This window comes from Alosa alosa, chromosome 10 (genome assembly GCF_017589495.1).
Source record: "Alosa alosa isolate M-15738 ecotype Scorff River chromosome 10, AALO_Geno_1.1, whole genome shotgun sequence".
Classification (NCBI taxonomy): Eukaryota; Metazoa; Chordata; class Actinopteri; order Clupeiformes; family Clupeidae; genus Alosa; species Alosa alosa.
The window spans coordinates 35,048,757-35,073,922 of record NC_063198.1 but is presented as its reverse complement, the minus strand read 5'-3'; the positions used below and the strand labels follow the sequence as shown (position 1 = coordinate 35,073,922).

Genomic DNA, 25,166 nt, shown 5'->3' with positions numbered 1-25,166 from the left:
TAGTGTGTGTGTGTAGTGTGGGTAGTGTATTAGTGTGGGTAGTGTGTAGTGTATTAGTGTGTGTAGTGTATTAGTGTGTGTAGTGTATTAGTGTGTGTAGTGTGTAGTGTATTAGTGTGTGTAGTGTATTAGTGTGTGTAGTGTGTGTAGTGTATTAGTGTGTGTAGTGTGGGTAGTGTATTAGTGTGGGTAGTGTGTAGTGTATTAGTGTGTGTAGTGTGTAGTGTATTAGTGTGTGTAGTGTATTAGTGTGGGTAGTGTGTAGTGTATTAGTGTGGGTAGTGTATTAGTGTGGGTAGTGTATTAGTGTGTGTAGTGTATTAGTGTGGGTAGTGTATTAGTGTGTGTAGTGTGTGTAGTGTGTTAGTGTGTGTAGTGTATTAGTGTGGGTAGTGTATTAGTGTGTGTAGTGTGTGTAGTGTGGGAAGTGTATTAGTGTGGGTAGTGTGTAGTGTATTAGTGTGTGTAGTGTATTAGTGTGGGTAGTGTATTAGTGTGTGTAGTGTATTAGTGTGTGTAGTGTGTGTAGTGTATTAGTGTGTGTAGTGTATTAGTGTGGGTAGTGTGTAGTGTATTAGTGTGGGTAGTGTGTGTAGTGTATTAGTGTGTGTAGTGTATTAGTGTGGGTAGTGTGTGTAGTGTATTAGTGTGGGTAGTGTGTAGTGTGTGTAGTGTATTAGTGTGTGTAGTGTGTAGTGTATTAGTGTGGGTAGTGTATTAGTGTGTGTAGTGTATTAGTGTGGGTAGTGTATTAGTGTGTGTAGTGTATTAGTGTGTGTGGAGTGTGTGTAGTGTATTAGTGTGGGTAGTGTGTGTAGTGTATTAGTGTGTGTAGTGTATTAGTGTGTGTAGTGTATTAGTGTGGGTAGTGTGGGTAGTGTATTAGTGTGTGTAGTGTGGGTAGTGTATTAGTGTGTGTAGTGTGTTTTAGATTAGATTAGATTCATACAGACAGATATTCATGGCCGTAGTGTGTTTGTGTGTATGGTGTGTGTGTGTGTGTGTGTTTGTGTGTATGGTGTGTGTGTGTGTGTATGGTGTGTGTGTGTGTGTGTGTGTGTGTGTGTGTGTATGGTGTGTATGGTGTGTGTGTGTGTGTGTGTGTTTGTGTGTATGGTGTGTGTGTGTGTGTGTGTGTGTGTGTGTGTGTGTGTGTGTGTGTGTATGGTGTGTATGGTGTGTGTGTGTGTGTGTGTGTGGGCCTCATATGAGTGAAGAGAAGCATCCTCTCTTCTTTTGCTGCTGCAGCCTGAGACAGCTACACCACACTGCCCTCTACTGGCACACACACACACAACACACACAGACATGCTCATCATAGATCTCACAGCGCTGTGAGAAAGCATTAGTCCCTATTTCTTTTAATGTTGCATATATGTCAATACAATGTTAGATAGATAGATAGATAGATAGATAGATAGATAGATACGTTATTAGATAGATAGATACGTCTTTGCTGGTGTAGCTGGTTGGGCCACCAGCTGGATATGCTGGTGTGACCATCTGAGGAAGCTGGTCATGCTGGTTTGACCAGCCTGTCTTGTGGGATACAGCTGGTGCAAGATGGTCATGCTGGTGACCAGCATGTCAGGTATGAGAAAACCAGCTGAAGGTATGTTTTCGCAAGAGTTTTGCTGGTCTAGCAGGTCAACCATCTTAGGATGGTCAAACAAGCTGTTTAACAAGCTGGTCAACCAGCAAACCACCTTTAGCTGGTCAGGCTGTTTTTTTCAGCAGGGTAAAAAGTTGTGCCGTTTTTAAATGAGGATTTCATTTACTTAAGGAAAAAATCATTCCAACTATACCTGGCCCTATGTGAAAAAGCAATTGCTCCCTTAGTTACTAAATTAACCAATTAGGCAAATTTAACTGGATTCAACTTCACTAGACACACCCAGGGATGATTACGGCCTTGCTGAATCTACACATCACTTAAATAGAACCTGTCAGGCAATGTGAAGTTGGCTAAATCTACACATCACTTAAATAACCTACCGGTCACCAAAAGCACAGTAGTATAGTGACTGGAGCGGTAAAGTAGTATAGTGAGTAGTATAGTGAGTAGCATAGTGACCGGAGCGGTAAAGTAGCATAGTGACCGGAGCGGTAAAGTAGGATAGTGAGTAGTATACCCAGATAGCAAACATACACTGGGACGGAACTGGGCCACACCTACCACAACGTCCGGCACGGATCTGCATAATGGACCTGATCCGCCGCAAGCACATCGGTCCAAAATTGGTCTGGCTCGTTTACGGATCTGGTACCAATAAGGGCTAAGACTGTCCGGTTTCCGTATGGTAGTCTGTGTTACTGGCGTGTTCCAGATCTGTTTATCATATGCAATACGGGTCCGCTTATTGTGTGTGGTACGGACCCGTTTATCAGACATCAGCCGGCTTTATTTGACATGTGAAATGTGATTGGTAATTAGGGCTAATTATCCTGAAAAATCTGTTTGCTACACATTTGCTAACAGGTTAGATTATAGGTTCACCCAGGCTAAAGTTTGTAACGTTTTCCCAACAGCTCAACTGATAAACATAAGCTAGGCTACAAACACAAGGGGGTAAAAAAACTTTACATAAAGTGTCTTATTATTTGTTTTATTCAACAACCTGGCTGTAGAAGTGCAATCCCAGACAAAGTTTAAGTCGTGTTAATTCCACTGTTCCCATCGATATTCGGGCTGTCTTCCTCAGTCATCTCCATGGTCAATCTGAAACAACAAAAATAAACATGAGCCATTTATTCCTTTTTTTGAAAATAGGTTAAGTCACAATTACACTCGTTTTTTATCATCAGTGATCCTGTTGGCGTTAGCTGTTACCAAAATAGGCTAGTTATTGTGATGGCTGTTTTGCTCAAGCTAAGCTAGTAGCCTAGCCTATATTGCTGGAAAATAATAGTATAACCTAACAGTAAAGTTATCAATCGCTTCGTTTGTTTATTGTTGTCTCTGAATAAACCAACAGAGATAAAAAGCAGAAAAGCAGAGCCTACCTTGAAAAGTTGGGCTGTCCTAGTCCAGGCTGGCAAATCATGTCAAAAGATTGACAGTGAGCAAACCAAAGATCCTTGATTAACGTTACTGCTTGGACTTCTGCATGCGTGGCAAGAATATGGGGTTGTCTCATAGCACTGTTTGATCTGACACAAACAACAATTGACTACTTTTACCACTGCTAGGTAATAATAAAAATAATGAAACGAGCATATGATCAATATTGAGCCAACTATATCTTCTTTTCCAGCCTTACTGTAGAACATAGTTTCACCCCCATGGTTTCCCCACTGGGAACATAGTGCACCCCCATGGTTTCTAAATTTGTGCCATTCCAAAATACCTTTTTTTTTTCTTTAGCAGCCAGTTGACAATGAAGTAGGGAAAGGTCAATTTAGCAGAATCAGCACCTTAATTAATATCATTACCACCTGGGTCTGCTGTGAAAAAATGGTCCTTCGGCTCATATCCATTATCACAGGTTTGGGCCAAATCGGTGTTTTGTATTTTAAACGCATCTCCTGACTTCCAGTTGAGTTACGGAAATTGGACCTGGGACAAATCTGTAAACCGGTGATAAAACAGCATTGCCAGCAGAGCTGAAACCTGTATCAGGAGCAGACCTGGCCCACAGTCAGATACCGTATGTCCGCTACAGGCCGATCTAATGGCTTTTATGCGGATCCGGCCCAAAGGAAATTGCTATCTGGGTAGTGAGTAGCATAGTGACCGGAGCGGTAAAGTAGTATAGTGAGTAGTATAGTGAGTAGCATAGTGACCGGAGCGGTAAAGTAGCATAGTGACTGTAAAGATGTACTGTGTTTACTACACAGTCAGCTAGACATGCTGTTTTCATCATTTCTGTTTGCCATTTTGGGAAAGATAAAGGCACGTTTTTGTCTCTTCCACCAAAGAAGTGTCAGGATTAGCTATAATAATGCAGCAATGAGGAATAAAACATTGATATGTGTAGCGGATAGAGGCTGCAGTCACCCATCCTGTCTCTTTAGCTACTTTAACACTCCAGAGGCCCAAAGGGCAAATGGGGTGACCCTTCTCTCCTCTCACTATAAATGGTGTAAGAAGTGGGCTGGCTTGCTGTGGAGCCATCCAAGGCATGCCCAGTGTGTCTGTAGTGTGAACTGCACGGGGAGCATTAGGTTGGGTTGACCCTTGTGTGTGGGACCCCAGATATGGATGAGGCATGGCTTTACAGATCAGGAGAAATCTGTCAGGGGGATATGTGAAGGATACCTATATATCTCTCTGTGTGTACGGCATGGATTTGCACACTTTCTGAAGGGGAGGGCTCTGTGACTACACTACAGTTGAATATGTCCTCTGACTGCAATAGAACCCTATGAATTTGGGAAATGAAAGTCATCTAAATGAAATAAAGTCATCAAAAAAATGACATTATTTTCTATAAACTTTGGTTTTGATCAAAATCATTACTTTATGTCCCTAAACGAGGGCTATTTATTTTCCAAGGCGGACTACAGTATGATAATATTACCATGATATCATCACTTTATTGCCCAAAATACAGTTACATTTTAGTAAACTTAATTTTCAGTAAACTTAATTTAGTTAATTTCTAAAAGATTACACATTAAAAGATTACACGATTAAACATCTTTTTAAGGTATACAGTAGGTGATCATTCATGCAATAGAGGGTTACATCAAGTGATGAAGCAGAAAGCCCAAAACCACACATTTGTTAACCTTCAACATTTAATAAAAATGTTTTATTTATTAAGTTCCACAATATAACTGTATAGCAACGTATCACTAGACACAAAAATCCAGGCAATATTTACTATCATTTACACAGACTTGCTCAATTGTATTGTGCAAAATATACACACACATTAAGAAGGGATTTTATTTTCTTCAAATAGAAAAATCTGACAAGCTTAGTTTTATAAATGACTGAAAACAACTCTGTGCCTCTCAGCAGTGTGTGTGTGTCTGTGCTGCCTCTCAGCAGTGTGTTGGGAGGTGTGTACACACACATGGCCTACTGCTTACGCTAAGCACACACACACACACACACACACAGCTCACAGTAAGCACCAAGCACCCCCAACACACACACGGCTTGATGCTTTTATAAATAATCTCTTTCATGATGGCTTGACTTCAGACCCTTTGTTGCTAGGAGATGTGTTGAGTGGCGGGTGGCTACGTGGACTCGGCGTCTGAGCTGTCCTGCTCGTCAGCAGAGTCGGTCAGGGCAGGGTACGGCCGCGGCTGGTCCAGGTTAACGTAGGTGACGTTGAGGCTGATGTAGTGCTCCCCCTCCAGCCCCGACAAGATGCTCATCACCTCGGCAACCAGCGAGCTGAAACAGGGTCGCCGGTCGGCCTCTGGATCCCAACAGCGCAGCATCACTGCGTATCTAAGGACCAGCGGTGGGGTAGGACAAGGGTTAGGGACAATAACCTAAACCACACAATAATGCCCTATACCACACAATAATGCCCTAAACCACACAACAATGCCCTAAACCACACAATGCCCTATACCACACAATAATGTCCTATACCACACAATAATGCCCTAAACCACACAACAATGCCCTAAACCACACAACAATGCCCTATACCAATATCTTTAAGCTAACAATAATCAGACCAGCCCAAAACCTTAGCGGCCCACTAGGAATCCTCCCGAAGCTTCAGATTAGCTACACCGGCTCTAGACCACACGACATTCCTCTATACCATACAAAAAGCCTTCTATACCACACTACAGCCTTCTATTAACGTTTTTCATGTGCCCTATACCACACAACAATGCCACACAATAATGCCCTATACCACACAATAATGCCACACAATAATGCCACACAATAATGCCCTATACCACACAATAATGTCCTATACCACACCATAATGTCCTATACCACACAATAATGCCCTATACCACACAACAATGCCACACAATAATGCCCTATACCACACAATAATGCCACACAATAATGCCCTATACCACACCATAATGCCCTATACCACTCAATAATGCCCTATACCACACAATAATGCCCTATTCCACACCATGCCACACAATAATGCCCTATACCACACAATAATGCCCTATACCACACAATAATGCCCTATACCACACCATAGTGCCCTATACCACACAACAATGCCCTATACCACACAACAATGCCCTATACCAATATCTTTAAGCTAACAATATTCAGACCAGCCCAAAACCTTAGCGGCCCACTAGGAATCCTCCCGAAGCTTCAGATTAGCTACTCCGGCTCTATACCACACGACATTCCTCTATACCACACAAAAAGCCTTCTATACCACACGACAGCCTTCTATTAACGTTTTTCATGTGACGTATTCTAGGTTCTATAGCTTTATACCACACCATAATGCCCTATACCACACAACAATGCCACACAATAATGCCCTATACCACACAACAATGCCACACAATAATGCCCTATACCACACCATAATGCCCTATACCACACCATAATTCCCTATACCACACAATAATGCCCTATACCACACAATAATGCCACACAATAATGCCCTATACCACACAACAATGCCACACAATAATGCCCTATACCACACCATAATGCCCTATACCACACCATAATGGCCTTTACCACACCATAATGCCCTACACCACACAATAATGCCACACAATAATTCCCTTTACCACACAATAATGCCCTATACCACACAACAATGCCACACAATAATGCCCTATACCACACCATAATGCCCTATACCACACCATAGTGCCCTATACCACACAACAATGCCCTAAACCACACAACAATGCCCTATACCACACAATAATGCCCTATACCAATATCTTTAAGCTAACAATATTCAGACCAGCCCAAAACCTTAGCGGCCCACTAGGAATCCTCCCGAAGCTTCAGATTAGCTACTCCGGCTCTATACCACACGACATTCCTCTATACCATACAAAAAGCCTTCTATACCACACGACAGCCTTCTATTAACGTTTTTCATGTGACATATTCTAGGTTCTATGGCTTTGTTTACATCCACCTGGTAGGCAAGGGACAAGTTGAACCCATTGAACATCGTTGTCTGCAGCTGCCTCTCAGTAGGCTACATCTCTGTATTTCAGCAATGTCAAATTTCAGGCATCAATAAAGGTGATGATGAAACGTTATCCCATTGTTCAATATTTGATAGCCTGTGACAGGAACATCATTTAAGCTAAAATAAAAGGATTTGGTGCATTGATCTGTATCGATAACGTTATGGGAGAACCTGCATGTAGCCTAATGGTAGCCTAACTTTTTTTCTCTGTTCAAAACTCGGTTTACACAAAGACGATAGACTTTCTTAGAAGCTGTGAAATTTGGCCAGAAGGGAACATTTGTGGCGGTAGCTGACTTGGACAACTTGCACACATTCAGTGTCAGAGTCAATAAAATGAGCCCTTCAACGAAATTGACAAGCAGCTGTAGATAGGCTAAGCATGCTAAATTCGACATCCAAACAGTATTCTAACGTTAGCTTTGAGATACTGCTTGATTTCATTACCTAACTTAGTTTAGTCTCTTCAATGTAGCCTACTATGATGTGATAAGACCTTAGCAGAGGTCACTTCAATGCAGCAGTTTTGAACAAATTTAGCAGCATGGTCCGCGATGCTAAAAGCCCATTCAATAACAATTTAGCCAGACGTCTTCTATGCAATGCTTCTATGTGGCAACAACAATCCTTCAACAATGTCGTGAATATTTTGTTAAATGCACATGCAGAGGAGGGGCAGCGGCTCTGAGAGCGGGGCAGCTGGCTCTGAGAGAGCGGGCAAGGAAAGGCTGCGTCATTAAAAGCGCAGCTCAGTGGCAATGCAAGGATTTGACCTTATATTTTCATTTAAATTCAATTAAATTAAACATAGAATATTAATCTGTGACGGCCGATTTTTATTTTGTGGCGCCCCGCCACAGATTAGTCAATGTATGGGAAACACTAATGTCTTCCCTCTGAAAGTTGACACAAAATCAAACAATAATTGATCATTTAACTTCAACTGAACAGCGACAGGTTTTGGTAGGCAGACTCAGCAGTCAGCAGACTTTAAAACGGTAGCCTAGAGTGCAGCATCAGTCAGCATCATGTAACATTAATGGCGTTAAAGTCATGAATCCTGTAACATATAATATAACATATAACAGCGATGGCTTATTCGAAGACGATCTGAATGGATATATAACCACCCAGAAAAACTCAGATTGTGAGTGATAAAGTTCATTAATTGTATGAAACTTTTTTATTAGTTATCCATTGCAGCATCGGCTATAGGCTGTTATGCTAGCTCAGCCTTTAAATATGCTGTTATTTTGGTCATGTGGACTTGATTAAACGGGTAAAGATAATTCATAAACTGCTTATTTCTTACATGACTGAAGCAGTAGCCTAGGTTCAACAGTGGAGTTTGAGGTTGCTGTGTTAAGTTGTTGTGTGTGATCGCTAAAATTCATAGGATCAAATCAGTTTATTTTGACATACAGGAGTTAGCCTGACCTATAACGTTAGCCTATAGCACATAAGCCTATTCTGTTTTCATTTATTAGCATTTGTTGTGATTATATAATCAAATGACTCATGATAACTTGAAATAGAAGGACAGAAGATAGGTGATTGATGTCCACAAGCCGCAATTTCAGAGACAAATTAGAACAAACTGTTCGGTAAAAATATTCTTGCCATGTTTAAAATGCTGCACTTTTTTCCTTCATAGCCTATCTCTGGCAATTCATTTTTGGATGACTGTAGATAGTTAGCCTGACGAGCCAGACCCACATTAAAATGTAGGGTCTGGGCACTCACCGTTCGCAGTGCTCAGTCCGAGGGGCGGGATAATCGATTGTCTTTCAAATCCCCTCTGTACGCAACAGGACAGCGCTATAAGTCCCATCGCGTTTCCAACCAGCGGAGCTAGTTGGCTAGTTCAAACTTTTGCCAACTTAATAAAAGCCTAACTCGTGTCACACTGTTCGCCAACAGCAACATCCATCTTATTTGTTTTCAAGTAGCAGGGAATTCAAGCCAAATCGTTGCAACTCTGCCATCAATCATTATGTTAAGCCCGCCTAAGACTCTATACATGATTTGATTGGCCTGATAGAAGTTTAATTTTTCAAGCTCACAAGCCAACGGAGAGTTGCTAGACTAGCCCTGGCAGCAAATGTAATTTGCTGCTGCTAGGGTGCGTCTAGATTTCTAGGCTAGTAGATAGTTGTATTTTAGCCTACATCTTCGTAGACAGTAGCCTAGGCTACACCATTAGGCCATCTTGAGAATAAAAGACTTCACGGCTGCTAACGAGCATCCTCCACATCATGAGGATAGGTAGGCTAAATGGTTGTTCGTCGCCTTTTTGCTTCTTATTGTAAAACCAACTGTTAGGGCCTACACAAGTGCCCTATACCACACAACAGCCTTCTATACCACACACCACGGGGGCAGCCGTGGCCTACTGGTTAGCACTTCGGACTTGTAACTGGAGGGTTGCCGGTTCAAACCCCGACCAGTAGGCACGGCTTAAGCAAGGCACCTAACCCCTAACTGCTCCCCAAGCGCCGCTGTTGATGCAGGCAGCTCACTGCGCCGGGATTAGTGTGTGCTTCACCTCACTGTGTGCTCACTGTGTGCTGAGTGTGTTTCACTAATTCACGGATTGGGATAAATGCAGAGACCAAATTTCCCTCATGGGATCAAAAGAGTATATATACTTATACACTATACCCCCTATACCACACACCAGCCTTCTATACCACACACCAGCCTTCTATACCACACAACATTTAGTTTCTTTTTCTTTCGGTCCACGGTTCCATAACACCATCAATTGTGCCACAAATGAACAGACAGCAGCGCCGGGCATATAGCCTTAAATACTGAGGGCCAGCAATCTACTCATAGTTTGAGAAACACTGCAGAGCATAGACAGAGAAAGTTGCTCTGGGAGCGGTTAGGGTGTGTGTGTGTGTGTGTGTGTGTGTTGCTGTGGGAGCGGTTAGGGTGTGTGTGTGTGTGTGCATGTGTGTGTGTGTGTGTTGCTCTGGGAGCGGTTAGGGTTGGGGACCCCCACTGCCCACTGTACCACACACTAGTGCTCTAGTCCCAATACCACACAAGTCAGTGGTGAATGCATGTAGGTGCGTGCATGCATGTGTGTGTGTGTGTGTGTGTGTGTATGTGCATGCATGTCTGTGTGTGTGTGTGTGTGTATGTGCATGCATGTCTGTGTGTGTGTGTGTGTGTGTGCATGTCTGTGTGTGTGTGTGTGTGTGTGTGTGTATGTGCATGCATGTGTGTGTGTGTGTATGTGCATGCATGTTTGTGTGTGTGTGTATGTGCATGCATGTCTGTGTGTGTGTGTGTGTATGTGCATGAGTGTGTGGATGTGTGTGTGTGTGTGTGTGTGTGTGTGTGTTTGACTCACAGGGGGTCAGGGCAGTATTGTGGTTGCGGAAGTCTCCGTCCCTTCAGCAGGTAGTGTGTGATGTCATAGGGGTCAACCTCAGGATAAGGACTCGCTCCCCGGGTCAACATCTCCCATAGCAAGACGCCGAATGACCACTGCAACACACACACACACACAACACACACACACACACACACACAAACACACACAACACACACACACACATTAAGCCTCTTCCACAGCAGCATACTGAATGACTACTACAACACACACACACAAACACATTCACACACACACTCATACACACACACACACTCCAGTGGTGGTTGCTGCTCTTTGCAATAGGGGAAGCTCTGATAAATATGGTCAATTATAAAATTAATATTATTAAGGTGCTATATTGTTCTTTGAGGGCAAACATTATCCCAAAACCCAGAATAGACCAAACAGTAGGCTATAGAGCTGGTAAGTCCCGCCCCTTCCGCTATCCCCGCTGGACCCCTAGATTGAAAAATTGTTAATGCAAGTGAATGTGAGAAAATAATTATTTTCTGGTCCCGTTTGAATTTTGCCATGAATGTCAACATATGTTGTCTGTGAATTTTTTATATACATTTTCGTGTAAAGAATGTTACAATTTAGTGGGTAGAAGTTTGATTCGGTTAAACTTTGTGTGAGAGCACTTTATGGACTACAGCTTTTCCGCTAGACGACAGCTAACTAGTTTCCCATAACAACCATCAGTTGGTCGAGATGTAGAGGGTTATTAAGATCGACTTTGAACACAGTGAACCATACAACTTTACAATCACACTGTATCATAGTGTTAATGTGTTGAGTGAAGCTAGACATGTGAACCATACAACTACAATCACACTGTATCATAGTGTTAATGTGTTGAGTGAAGCTAGACATGTGAACCATACAACTACAATCACACTGTATCATAGTGTTAATGTGTTGAGTGAAGCTAGACATGTTTAGAATATTTTTGTTACCATGTGTGTTTATTCCTGCCGTTACAAAAACTAGCATATCAGCTAATGTTAGCAATTAGCTCACGTCACATAGGCGACATGTAGTCTTTCTCGTTATGTCTTTTCCAACTGTTAGCCGAAGAATCATATAATATACTGTCAAACTCGTAACATGAAAAATTATATTAAAAATTCACACACAACATATGTTCACATTCATGGCACAATTTAAACGGGACCAGAAAATAATTATTTTCTTACATTCACTTTCATGGACGATTTTTCAATCTAGAGGTCCACTGGGGGTTTAGCGGATGGGCGGGACTTACCAGCTCTATAGAGTTGGCATGGCAGCTTGGGTGGGAGTTTAGGCCTTTTAGAGTTATTTCTCTGTGTATGTTCATCTGCCTTGCTGTTTTATTTTTAATCTCCCCTGGTGGGCTTTTAAAATTCAAGTAAACATTAGCATAATGTAGCCTACACGTTACATAGCGCGCTATCTAACTTAGCCTAAATACACCACTGAAACAAAAGCAAGTCACAAACTCTAACTCCACATTACGGTTTTATTTACAGTATGCTATTTACAAAGACAAATAGAAACCGACTGTATTGCTCACAAATTATGAGAATTTGAGCTGCAACTTGCCTTGCCTCTCGACTTCACCTGCCAACACTAACGTTAACGCATCCCTTGAACTTGAACCACTTCCTGTCAGATCGCGACAGACACGTATAAAGTACTAGAGACCAAGACTTGAGTAAAAGTACAAGTACTCTATCAAAAAAATTACTTGAGTAGAATTTGAAGTTGAAGTGCTCTTTAAGCGCCATACTTAAGTAGAAGTACTAAAGTATTAAACATGTTTTGTACTTAAGTACTGCAAGTAGTTTATTTTAAAATGTACTACTCAAAGTTACTGAAAGTAAAAGTACAAGTACTGTGTAATGTAGTTATTAAAGAAAACAGTCAAAAGTTTGAATCATATTGTTTATATTATTTCAAATGTTCAGCCTAAAGGACACACAATTATTTTGGCTGTAGCAGCAGTACAAGGAAAGGAATGTACACAAGCGCCTTTAAACACTGAGCTTAACTCTCTGTAAACAAAAAATATCAAGTATGCAGTGTTACTGCTAGATTCCCTCCCCCCCCAAAGCATTGCTCATCCTCAAATCCTTTCAACAGATCTCAAAGGCCAGTAGGCCACATACAAATATTTCTTATGTAAAAACAAAAGTGATTACAGCACCTAAAAAGACTGGGCTTAACTCTTTGTAAACACACAGATCAGGTATGAGCCCTATCCCTTTAAAGCAGATCAGGTATGAGCCATATCCCTTTAAAGCAGATCAGGTATGAGCCCTATCCCTTTAAAGCATCCTTCCCCTCTCTCCCCTGCTTGTGCTTTTTTCTCCACAACTTCCCTTCTTAAACTGGTATGCATAAAGCAGTCATATTTAGGAGGTCAGAAATCTTTTGTTTATCCTCAAAAGTAGTTGGTTCTCAAATTTTGATGCATTTAGTCTCGCTCTTCTAGGGCTAAAGAGTAATCCTGCGATTCTAAAAAGCCTCTCGCAGGCTGCTGATGCTGGAAGGGGTGTGTTTAACTTAACAGACAACTTGCACACAGCTGGAAAAGATTTGAGCAAGTCCATGTTATCAGCTGAACAGGCCAAGTACGCATCTAACTGTTTGGTGCCTTCTTGTGTCTTTGAACCCTGCAAGCTTGAAAAGAAGTCGTCTTCGTCAGATGAGCTGGACCTGTTGTCCTCACCGGACTGCAACGAGGGGTCTTCAATGCGTCGTTTGATATAGTCCATTCCTGAAATATAAGAGTGTGTTATAAACAATAATAATAGTTTCAACCAGTCATGAAAGTAACCACAGATTTGACATGACATTGTCAGAGATAATGATTTTAATGGAAATGACTGCTTTATACTTTAAATTCTCTTAAACAAAAAGCCAACATTTGCAGCATTTACAGCCTGGCATACCAGGCTAAGAAGGAAGGTTCCCATACCCACACCATACCTTGTGGACAGCACTTTGATTGGGGGATAGGAATTGAAACTGGCCCCAACAGAGTGCTGTCCGCAGAGTATAGTATGATGTGGGTTTGGTAGCCTACCTTCAAGACCCCTATTCTGACATTATTTCCATTAAAACCATCATTTCTGACATCATAATGCCCCTTTATAGTTCTGTTTGCTATATTTTCTATGCAAGGCAAGCTCATGCGTGTTTCCGTTAAAAAAAGTAAACCCAAACTTTTGAGTGGTACTGTATGTGAGACTCGTGATTGCAAATTGGTCAAATACACACATAAAGCACCCATACACCATTATTTCTTACCTATTTTGATTGTCTCATCTTCCTGTGTCCAATTTGTCTTGAATTTTGGAAGCAGAATGGCAACTGCCACCAGCTCTGGGTCCTCCATCATAGGGCCAAAGCGATCCTCAATGCCCACCTGCAAGGCATCCACAAGCGGTTTGCAGTACTTCAGCGGTAGCTTGATCCTGTTCAGCTTGATTGTCAGGAGCTTGACGGTTGGGAGCAGCCACCCCATCTGGACATTTGTTTCAGCTTGCAAAATATTTGTTGCTTGGGCGACTGGAGTCATGACAGCAACATACTCCGACAGGAATGCAAGTTCTGCTGGATTAAACCTGTGATGAAGACAAGAACATTTAGAGACAAAAATACAGCATTGCTACATGATCCGATTATCATCATGCAATGGATTGGTTCATCAATCAGTTCAATGTTTTTACAAGTAGACAATATGGACCAGAATTGAGTTTGACAGAAAGAGTACCCATATGCAACATTTTTAAACTTACATTGGAACCTTCAGATCTGTGCAGACAACTCTCATTGCTGCCTCTCCCTTTTCTTTCACTATCCTGAGCAGTCTCTCCACAGCCATGAACACAGAGTTCCACCTTGTTGCATTCGGTCGCACAAGCTGTAGGGAGCAAGCATCTTCAACTGTTTCAGCTGCTGTTGAGGATCTCGACCGCTTATTCCAAAGCGCATTGCACTTGCTAAAGGTTGAGTAGTACAATTTCTTGTACGAGTCATTGGACACTGCCTTGCTGGCATCGGCAGTGGCTATTAGGTTAAGAATGTGGCATGCACAACGTTGGTGCTTCGGGAGCTGAAACTCAAAACCATCATCATCCTCATCCAAAAGTGAAGATACATCGACAAACTCTACCTCCTCCTCCTCCTCATCTTTGTCTGCTAGTTCTTCCTCCTCCTCTTCCTCCTGAACTAGAGCACCAGCATTGTTATTTCCATCTTCACCGAATACTTTGAAGGCTTTGATGAAGTTGGACCCATTGTCCGTTGTTGTTCTGACCATCTTCCCCCGAATTTCAAACTCTGCATGTATATCATTAAGTGCATTTGCCAGAAGGTCGAAAGTGTGAGAGACTTTTAATCTTCTACAGGCTAGGGCCACTGAGCACCTTTTTAAACTTTCGGGGTCCACCCAGTGAGTCGGGACCCCAATGAAACTACACCGCCTGGCTGACCAGCAGTCAGTGGTTGTTGCAATGTGATCAACAGTTTTCATGGCCTCAATCATTTTGATCTTCATCTGTTTGGCAGCATCATCAATCATAGATATAAGTGTGACTCTTGTCATTATTTTACTATTTGGCACCAGGTCTAACACAGTCACAGAAAGCTTCTTGCTCTACAATGTTGAAAGGCTGAAGTCCTTGGACAGCATACTTCATGATTGCTTTGTCGATGGATCTCTGGGGCATCGTGGCCCAGCTACCTATTAATATGGGCTGCTTGATGGAGGGGGAGGAAATCGCAGTCTTCTTCTTTCAATTTGCAGATGTGAGTTCCTCGTATCTACTCAAGTAGCAGTCATGCTTGCTCTGAAAAGAGACAAAAATATATAGTTTTACCTTACCACAGAATTATACCATGAGTGTATTAACTGCTGTGGCACTATTGATAAAAGCAAAAATGATTGGATTAAAGTGATTTATCCACTATAATTCTATATCCAAAAACTTAAGCAAGCAATTCCATAACCTAAGATCCTTCATTGCTGCTCTAGTACTCTCTGACATTACTTGTAAAACCCTGTAGGCCTAACTTCATGAGAAACAGGAGGAGTGCGTGAAGACTACTTGAGATGCAGACTAATTGAGATGGTTTGTTTGTTGGTTGTCAGCACTTTGGTTTCATAAAAAAGTCGGAAGAGAAATGTCTCACAAATTGGCCAAGGCTGCTACATTACTACACGACATACATCATAAAATGCCTGTAGCCTTAACACAGCCCTAACAAGCCATTAGCCAAATAGCAACAAGTGGATTTACTGAACATAAGGTTCAAGGTTGACGTTCACTAAGGCATGTCGGGGCATGCTAGTAGTGCAAACGGATAACTCACTTGATGCTACATTACAATGAAGAAAAATCCATTAATAGGCATACTGCCCTGCGTTTACCCTCAGCAACTTTGCAACAATCAGTTTATAATCTAGCATTCGTTATGTCATCGTCAATCGAGGCCTATCCTATAAACTACACTATACAAAGGGGCATGTTATTAGGCAGCACGAAAAGAGACATGGTCTACGATTTATATAAGGCAAGGAAGGCTATATGGCATAAAATAAGAGAAAGTTGACATTATAGTGATGGGTGAAAAACACCATTCAGCGTGACACAGCCTTTATGATTGCCAGCTAGCGTTAGTTAACGTAAATGAACACAGCAGTCATGAACAGCGGCTAGCTAGCTAGCGCTTACTGATAGCTTATGTGCCATTTGTGTATTATAATATTTTGTAACTTACCTTGATATGTTTCTTCAAATTCGATGGGGAATTTTTGAAGGCCATTAATTCACAATCCTTCGGGAGGCAGAGTAGGCATTTCATTCTAGACGAGTTCTCTTTCACTCCGACAAGTGAAAACATGGACTCTAAGTTAAGTAGGGCCAGGGGTGGTCTTCTTCCTCACCGCCACGATCACTCGAAGTTGAAGGTGGTGTTTCTGGTTCTTCCATCTCGAAACAAGCCAGCAAAGCAACTGTCCTCAATATAGGTTCAGCGCGAAAGGCAGAACGGGTGCACGCGCGGTCCTTTATAACACGGCTTGATCGCTTTATTCGGTCAACGATGAGCCAGCTTCATCAAACCTGTGACAGAGCCATCTATCGGAACTCCCCCTATTACCGTCGGTCCCGTATTTCCCAAGTACACCTCGCTGCAGCCTGCGGGAAGGCGTGGCTTGACATCAAGCCCCGCCCACATCCAACTCAGCCATGTTTTCTTTGCCTACGTCACTCCCCATACGCTTTGGCTTTAGGCTGCTGCCGACAGCCCGCTAGCGAACTATATAGTATATTGTTTCATATTAGATGATAGAAACTGATGATGTAGGCTAAACACAAATTACATTTCATGCAACCACAGTGAATTTTTCATGTAGGCTAGTTATTGTAATTGGGTTCGTGTACTTTTTCGTTCATTTGATTTCCGGTTTTGAAACAATAACATGCACATTCAAAAAAATAGTCATTTTAAATATTGATGACAATGTGTTCAAACGTAAAACGAGCCATATTTCATTTCATTTAGCCCTCAAAAGTAGAATGGTGTTTGTTTCATTATCATGGACTATCAGTTTAACAGCAAGAATTCTCCATTACAACCAAATGTCGGGCTACAAAGGCGATTTTGCTTTATTAACAGGTGAACTAGAAGCATGCATTGTGTAACGTTAACCGGTCAGATCAAGCTAGACATATCCTCATCTCAAATATAGGCTACTGCCCAGCAAGCAGCTATTGGACCACCGGTAGATAGGCTACTTGTCAGCAACCCGCGATGGTAACGTTAGGCCACCGGCAGTCCACCGTATAAAATGAATAAAGAAAAGGTTGTCAAAGCTGCGGCTCGTTAGCCCAGCGGACGTGGTAGAACCGATGTGCAAAAACTCAGCGTCCACCGGGCGACAGCTAAACTGGAGCGCCGCCAGCCTCTTGCCATCTGGGTGGTTAACTTTGCTGGCTAGCTAGCCCGCTAGCTAGTTCCTATCTGACGAACGAAAGTAGTGTGACAATGGAAATGTTGGTGCTGTTGCGAAGTTGTTGCACTGGTTTGAATCCACAGTTTACGTGTTGAATTACACAATAAAACGTGTTTTGCAGTAAGTTGCTGGTTTGTAGAATGTAGCACTAGCAGCTCGCTCAGTCTCGTTCGCGAGTTCTGGCTCTCTCTGCTGACTGCCTCCCTCTCGCCGTAGCAATTTTAAACTGCGTGGACGTAATACAAAAACATGGCTGACTTGGATGTGGGCTGGGCTTGATGTCAAGCCCTCGCCTTCCGCGGGGCTGCAGCGAGATGCTCCGTGATTTCCACCGCCTTGCTTGTATGTGTCACTTAATATCCATTTCTATACAAACCAAGACAGCGGACTCCTACAGAACGAACCACCCACACCATAGGTGTATCTAAATTAGCATTTTACCGCGACTCAAAGAGCTGTAAACAGTGTTGTAAGGCTGCGTGGTACACAACCGCTTGGAGCTCCAATGGAATTTTAATTTCATGACGAGAATTCTCGGTCTAACCGCTCATGTGCCGTTGAAACGGTGTAAATAGGCTAAACATCAGGCCAGCACTATAACTCCGAAGCGTGGTAAACAAAATCGATATTTCAGGCAGTAAATGCTCCGTTAAGAACCAAACCAGATTTTGTTCAAATCTACACACCTATGGCTACTGAAAAATGTAAGGTTAATTTAGCAAATGTTATTTTGAAGTGTTAAAAAACATTGTTGTTTTAGAATTTATGAACAAAAGTGGTGATAATTGGGGGTGTTACGATACCGCCCTGGGAGTGATAACAAAGGTCCTTGATTACTCCGCTTGAACCCTCTCTGGTGATAATGTGGGTTTGGAATGATTCGTAACATGTATATTGTAACGAGTAACGATGCAGCACATACAAAAATATCGGAATAAAAGTATTTAACTCAACGAAAATATGTACTTGAGTAAAAGTGGAAGTAGGAGAAAAAAATAATACTCCAGTAGAGTACAGATACAGCCTTTTAGTACTTAAGTACAGTAAAGAAGTAGTTCTACTTCTGAGTGTCCCATTCACTCCCAGAGACGCCGGGCTTCCCTGGAAATGATAATTTTGTGGCGTTTGTCCAATAAACATCTAGCTTTTCTGCACTGAGATCAGCCCACTCTGTAGTGCCATTGAAAGTCCAGTGAAGCCGAAGGCCTATGGGTTTTTGCATGGTTTTTGATGGATCGTGCGTCACAGCAATGTATTCTGGTGGAAATCGCGATAAATGACCGGCAAAACCTTATTGCTGAACAAACTAGCCATGAAGATGAACATGTTTTCAGCATGTTCTAGTTGGAATAGTAGGCTAGAAGCTAATGTAATAGTGTGGCGATCAAACCTGGTAAAACCAAAAAGGTAGCACTGTCTCCGCCTCTCTCGTTTCCCGCTACCGGTGTTTCGTCTGCTGCATGTTTGGTTCCCTGGTGTTTCCCTGCGTAGGCTGAACGTGACGACAGGTAGAGTGTTTTGCCTTGTGAGAGCGGCCTGGTTTGGTCCGACAGGTAGAGTGACAGGTAGAGTGTTTTGCCTTGTGAGAGCGGCCTGGTTTGGTCCGACAGGTAGAGTGTTTTGCCTTGTGAGAGCGGCCTGGTTTGGTCCGACAGGTAGAGTGTTGATAACTCCACCGAGTTGTTCAGAGTTTTGTGTGTGTTTGGTCTAGTCCAAACCGAGCTCCGTGATCACTTTGCAATAACAAACTGTTTTATCATTGTTTAGCAAGCGATCACGGCAGCAAAGTTGTTGTTCCTGGCCTGTCGGCCTGTCTTGCCCCATTAGTTCCGTGATCTCCTTTTATGCTTCGTAACTTGCTTATCATTGTTTGCAGGAGTCCGCGCCCAACATGGGTAAGCTAGTAGTTTTGTCGCGAGTTGTTTGGTCCTTTGGTGTGCACTCCATTCGCTCTGTGATCTCCTTGCATTAGAACTGTTTTACCATTGTTTGCAGGAGACAGCGACAGTAGCGAGGTTGTAGCAGCTGGCCCACTTCTCTGTGTTGTCCCGTGCTCTTTAAAAGCTCTTGTTGTTTAATTAAGTGGTAGCGACTTTAAAGTTGAATATAGATTACATAGGCTACTGGGGAGGGTTTCCTTAGGGGTTTTCCTGGGATTATTATTTTGTCTTTTGGGGATATTTTTATTTCTACATTTTCCTTTCCTCCTCGCCCGGCCTGCCTTTATTGTAATCTAATCTAAACTGTAAACTGAAAGCAATCACGTTTGTGCTCTAGTTTTGGAGAGCTCTTCTTTTTGTTAAGTGATTTTGCTATTTAAGGTTATTTTGTTTATTGGTTTATCCACACTGGGAGCTTTGAAGCAGTCGGCTATGTTATAGTAGCCAATTAGTTATAGCCCTAAATAAAAGGTCTTGTTTGTGCTGCACTTGAGTAGCTTGTAATAGCAGCATAATTTGTTTAACCTGCTACATACTGTTTTGAATTTATTGTGGCCTTAGGCCGAAGGTCTTTTGACCGAAGATACTTTTCCCTCTCGTTTTGGACCTTTTTGCGTCTTGCCTTTTTGCATTTTTGTCGAGGGCTACGCCTACAGCCTCCTAGTGGCCTGACCTAAAAATAGGCTGAATGGACTGCTACTGCTGTTGTGGTGGTTTGTTTGCTTGTGTGGTGTTCATGTGTGTCCTGAACAATATATTCCATTTTGAACACACCTGTTTGCATTTCTTGAAGTCTTTTAGTTAGAGTTAAAACCATTTAATGTTTTGTGGTGCTTTATAAAGCCATTTAGTTATTATTTCTTAACTTTAGTTTATCTTCACTCTGTCTGAGTGGTGGTGGATAAATCCACCTGGCGCCCAACCGTTACGCTACCCCACTACCGCCACATTAGTGTTATTTGATGTGATTTTCCGTGATATTTTAGAGGAGGCTGAGCTCATACACACACACACTCATACACACACTCATATACACACACTCATATACACTCATTCCCACACACTCATACATGCACCATACACACACACACTCATATACATGCACTCATACATGCACCAGACACACACACTGGATTATTCTCCTGCTTTGTTCTGGGCACCTGTCTGCTTGCTGTGTTCTGTATTGCTCTGATGATCTGTACTATATTGTTCTACACTTTTCTGTACTGTTCCACATAGTTCTACATTGTTTTGTACTGTTCTATTCTGTTCTGCACTGTTATACACAGTTCTACACAGTTCTGGAAAGTTCTTTCCTATTCTATACTATTCTACACTGTTCTCTCCAGTTCTGTGCTGTTCTTTACTGTTCTACACTGTTCTCTCCAGTTCTGTGCTGTTCTTTACTGTTCTACATTGTTCTGTACTGTTCTGGGGTTTTAGAGCTGGACTCTTGTATGCTGACCACGTCTGATTTGGAGGTGAACTTCTGAGTCTGGAGGCTCTCGATGGCCATCCACTTGACGGGCAGCTTGGCCTTCTTGTGATCCTGCACGCTGTAGTACTCCTTATCAAACACGTCCCGAGCCATGCCAAAGTCCGCCACCTTCACTGTGTAGGACTCATCCAGCCTACAGAGACAACAACACACACACATACACACACACACACACAGTTTAGCTCTTTATTTGAATCCACACACACACACAGTTTAGTTCTTTATTTTGGTTTTGAGCACAGGTAAAACGTATTTAAGCGACTGTTCAGTTTTGCACTAAGTGTCAGATGTTTTGTGAATGTAGCTTGAGAATGGAGGTGTGTGTTTACAGTTTTGGAAACTGTAAACTAGGGCTGCAGCTATCTAGTGTTTTTGGAATTGAGTATTCTAGCGATTATTTCATTGATTAATGAAGTAATCGGATAAAGAATATGTTTGCGTTAATAAGTGCAATTTCTTAATATGCACAACAAATGTCATGCTGTACACCAGCCCTATATGTATAATATGTGTTGTGTTGTGTTGGGTGGAATATGCAGAATGGGTCACTTCAAAGTAAATTAATACTGTATATCTGTTTTATGTACATTTGTGCATCTGCAGCACTTATCATTACTACAAAATAACTGCAGTTTTTACAGTGTTATACTACAATGCAGTGCTTTAGTATTTTCATGTCTAAAATATATTTCTGCAGTAAAGTACAGCAGGCTACTATACTATGGGTTGTGTTGTGTTGTGTTGTGTTGGGTGGAATATGCAGTATGGGTTGTGTTGTGTTGGGTGGAATATGCAGAATGGGTTGTGTTGGGTGGAATATGGAGTATGGGTTTTGTTGGGTGGAATATGCAGTATGGGTTGTGTTGTGTTGGGTGGAATATGCAGTATGTGTTGTGTTGTGTTGGGTGGAATATGCAGAATGGGTTGTGTTGGGTGGAATATGCAGTATGGGTTGTGTTGGGTGGAATATGCAGTATGGGTTGTGTTGGGTGGAATATGCCGTATGGGTTGTGTTGTGTTGTGTGGAATATGCCGTGTGGGTTGTGTTGATTTGGGTGGAATATGCAGAATGGGTTGTGTTGGGTGGAATATGCAGTATGGGTTGTGTTGTGTTGTGTTGGGTGGAATATGCAGTATGGGTTGTGTTGGGTGGAATATGCAGTATGGGTTGTGTTGGGTGGAATATGCAGTATGGGTTGTGTTGTGTTGGGTGGAATATGCAGAATGGGTAGTGTTGGGTGGAATATGCAGTATGGGTTGTGTTGGGTGGAATATGCAGTATGGGTTGTGTTGTGTTGTGTTGGGTGGAATATGCAGAATGGGTTGTGTTGGGTGGAATATGCAGTATGGGTTGTGTTGGGTGGAATATGCCGTATGGGTTGTGTTGGGTGGAATATGCAGTATGGGTTGTGTTGTGTTGTGTGGAATATGCCGTGTGGGTTGTGTTGTGTTGTGTGGAATATGCCGTGTGGGTTGTGTTGATTTGGGTGGAATATGCAGTATGGGTTGTGTTGTGTTGGGTGGAATATGCAGTATGGGTAGTGTTGGGTGGAATATGCCGTATGGGTTGTGTTGTGTTGTGTTGTGTGGAATATGCCGTGTGGGTTGTGTTGATTTGGGTGGAATATGCAGAATGGGTTGTGTTGGGTGGAATATGCAGTATGGGTTGTGTTGGGTGGAATATGCAGTATGGGTTGTGTTGGGTTATGTTGGGTGGAATATGCAGCATGGGTTGTGTTGTGTTGTGTTATGTTGGGTGGAATATGCAGTATGGGTTGTGTTGGGTGGAATATGCAGTATGGGTTGTGTTGTGTTGGGTGGAATATGCCGTGTGGGTTGTGTTGTGTTGTGTTATGTTGGGTGGAATATGCAGAATGGGTTGTGTTGGGTGGAATATGCCGTGTGGGTTGTGTTGTGTTGCGGGTACCATACTGCTAGGTAGTATTTTGTAGTTGCGCTTTAACCATAAAGATTAAGATGTCCTCTGAAATGGAATAGTTAGTTAGCCTGGCTCTCCCTCCTTTGTACTTCCGCTCAATTTTCCCTTCAGTACATCGTCTGGGTCTGCGGTATATTCGCGGGTTTTCTCCTGCAAAAATCTGCAGGTCCAATCAGCGAACAGAGGGAGTAGCTGAGAACGATGACATTGAGGTTAGATGCGCTAGTTTGAGCCAGACATGCGTCATGACCAAGCGTTAGCGATTGGTTATAGCAGATCCAGAGTGGCTCTGGGCAGATCAATAGTTTTTAAACTTCAACAGAGTACTACTTCAAGGAAGTTAGCGCAGCAATGGAAAGTGGCCAGACTCTCTGTACATTATATAAATCTGACTAGGACCAGGCTAATAGATAGTTCTAACAGAACAAGAAACAGAATGGTCTGCGTAGGGCAGTGCTGCTAACAGTGCTGCTAACAGAATAGTCTGTGTAAGGCAGTGCTGCTAACAGTGCTGCTAACAGAGATGGTCATTAAGGCAGTGCTGCTAACAGAATGGTGTGCGTGGGGCAGTGGTGCTGCTAACAGAATGGTCTCGTAAAGGCGGTGCTGCTAACAGAATAGTCTGTGTAAGGCAGTGCTGCTAACAGTGCTGCTAACAGAATAGTCTGTGTAAAGGCAGTGCTGCTAACAGAGTAGTCTGTGTGAGGCAGTGCTGCTAACAGAATGGTCTATGTAAGGCAGTGCTGCTAACAGAATGGTCTACGTAAGGCAGTGCTGCTAACAGAATAGTCTGTGTAAGGCAGTGCTGCTAACAGTGCTGCTAACAGAATAGTCTGTGTAAGGCAGTGCTGCTAACAGTGCTGCTTACAGAATGGTCTGTGTAAGGCAGTGCTGCTAACAGTGCTGCTAACAGAATAGTCTGTGTAAGGCAGTGCTGCTAACAGAATAGTCTGCGTGAGGCAGTGCTGCTAACAGAATGGTTTATGTAAGGCAGTGCTGCTAACAGAATGGTCTGTGTAAGGCAGTGCTGCTAACAGTGCTGCTAACAGAATGGTTTATGTAAGGCAGTGCTGCTAACAGAATGGTCTGTGTAAGGCAGTGCTGCTAACAGTGCTGCTAACAGAATAGTCTGTGTAAGGCAGTGCTGCTAACAGAATAGTCTGCGTGAGGTAGTGCTGCTAACAGAATAGTCTGCGTGAGGCAGTGCTGCTAACAGAATGGTCTATGTAAGGCAGTGCTGCTAACAGTGCTGCTAACAGAATGGTCTATGTAAGGCAGTGCTGCTAACAGTGCTGCTAACAGAATGGTCTATGTAAGGCAGTGCTGCTAACTTCCCTTGAAGCTTTAGGCTTGACCAGCGCTGCGTTGGAGAACTGAGGCTCTTGCGTGTTTGGTCTGTAGATATTGGGCTGAGTTCTTATGAGTTGTTCAGGATCGCTAGAATGGAAATCTGGGGGTCCGTTATGATGTTGTCAGTCAGGGGAGTTGACGCTCCGTCAGGGCCTTGCCAGGAAAGTTGTAATCCGGTGCGGTGGCAGAGATCATTGAGATCATGCATATTGAATCATGCATATTGTGAATTACAGTTTCATCTCTGGAAGAGATTTCCACATCATCCACGTAGGCTTGCACTGGGTTTGCGCACGTCTGGGGTCACACGCTGGGCCATCCATTTCAACCATCGCGAGGATAAAACGTATGGCATTCCATGGGCACAGTCTGGATGCCAGTCGATAACTGTATTGGATCGGTCAATGCTTTCCCACATATAACTTGTATGTAGGAGTTGTTGTAAACATCCTCAATAATGTCGACGTATGGCTGTGGCAGTCATGTACCAAAGGCGTCGCGCAACTCCAGGAAGACAATATAAAACTTGGCGGGTGAATGTTTGAAATCGTTGATGCCAGGTTTTAGACAGAAGCTCATTCATCCCGTGTCTATTTATGTAGGCTTCCTGCTTTGGGGAGAGTGTTCCTGTGTCTACTAGCCAGGGGAGGATTCATGACAGGAGACACTTCATGAGATATCTCTCCAAGTGGAGGGGTCATCGTTGGCATTTTCTTCAAAATTTGGATTGTGAATTTCAAGAAAGGAATTCCAAAAGGTCTCCCGTTTTGCCGGCAGATGGAGAGGGTCCTGCTCTTTAAATAAACTCCATTTAAATGGCGGAGGAGTGTCATCCATTTTCTCGTCCTTGGAGAAATTGAAGCCATGTTTATCCTCTAAGTGTTTGGTATCCAGGGTTTTTCTGAAAGCTCTTTCCCTGTTTTGGAGTATAAT

The 25,166-nt window shown here is 42.7% G+C and overlaps 1 protein-coding gene across 1 annotated transcript in view; it reads right to left on the bottom strand.

The window, feature by feature from the left end:
* Window positions 1–5,110: 5,110 nt before the first annotated feature.
* Window positions 5,111–25,166, bottom strand: part of mst1rb (macrophage stimulating 1 receptor b) — a 72,953-nt gene continuing 52,897 nt past the window's right edge. Inside the window, 3 exon segments of the mRNA XM_048255549.1 lie at window positions 5,111–5,407; window positions 10,477–10,613; window positions 20,912–21,077. Of these exon segments, the coding sequence (XP_048111506.1) occupies window positions 5,191–5,407; window positions 10,477–10,613; window positions 20,912–21,077 (520 nt within the window). The 3' untranslated portion in view covers window positions 5,111–5,190.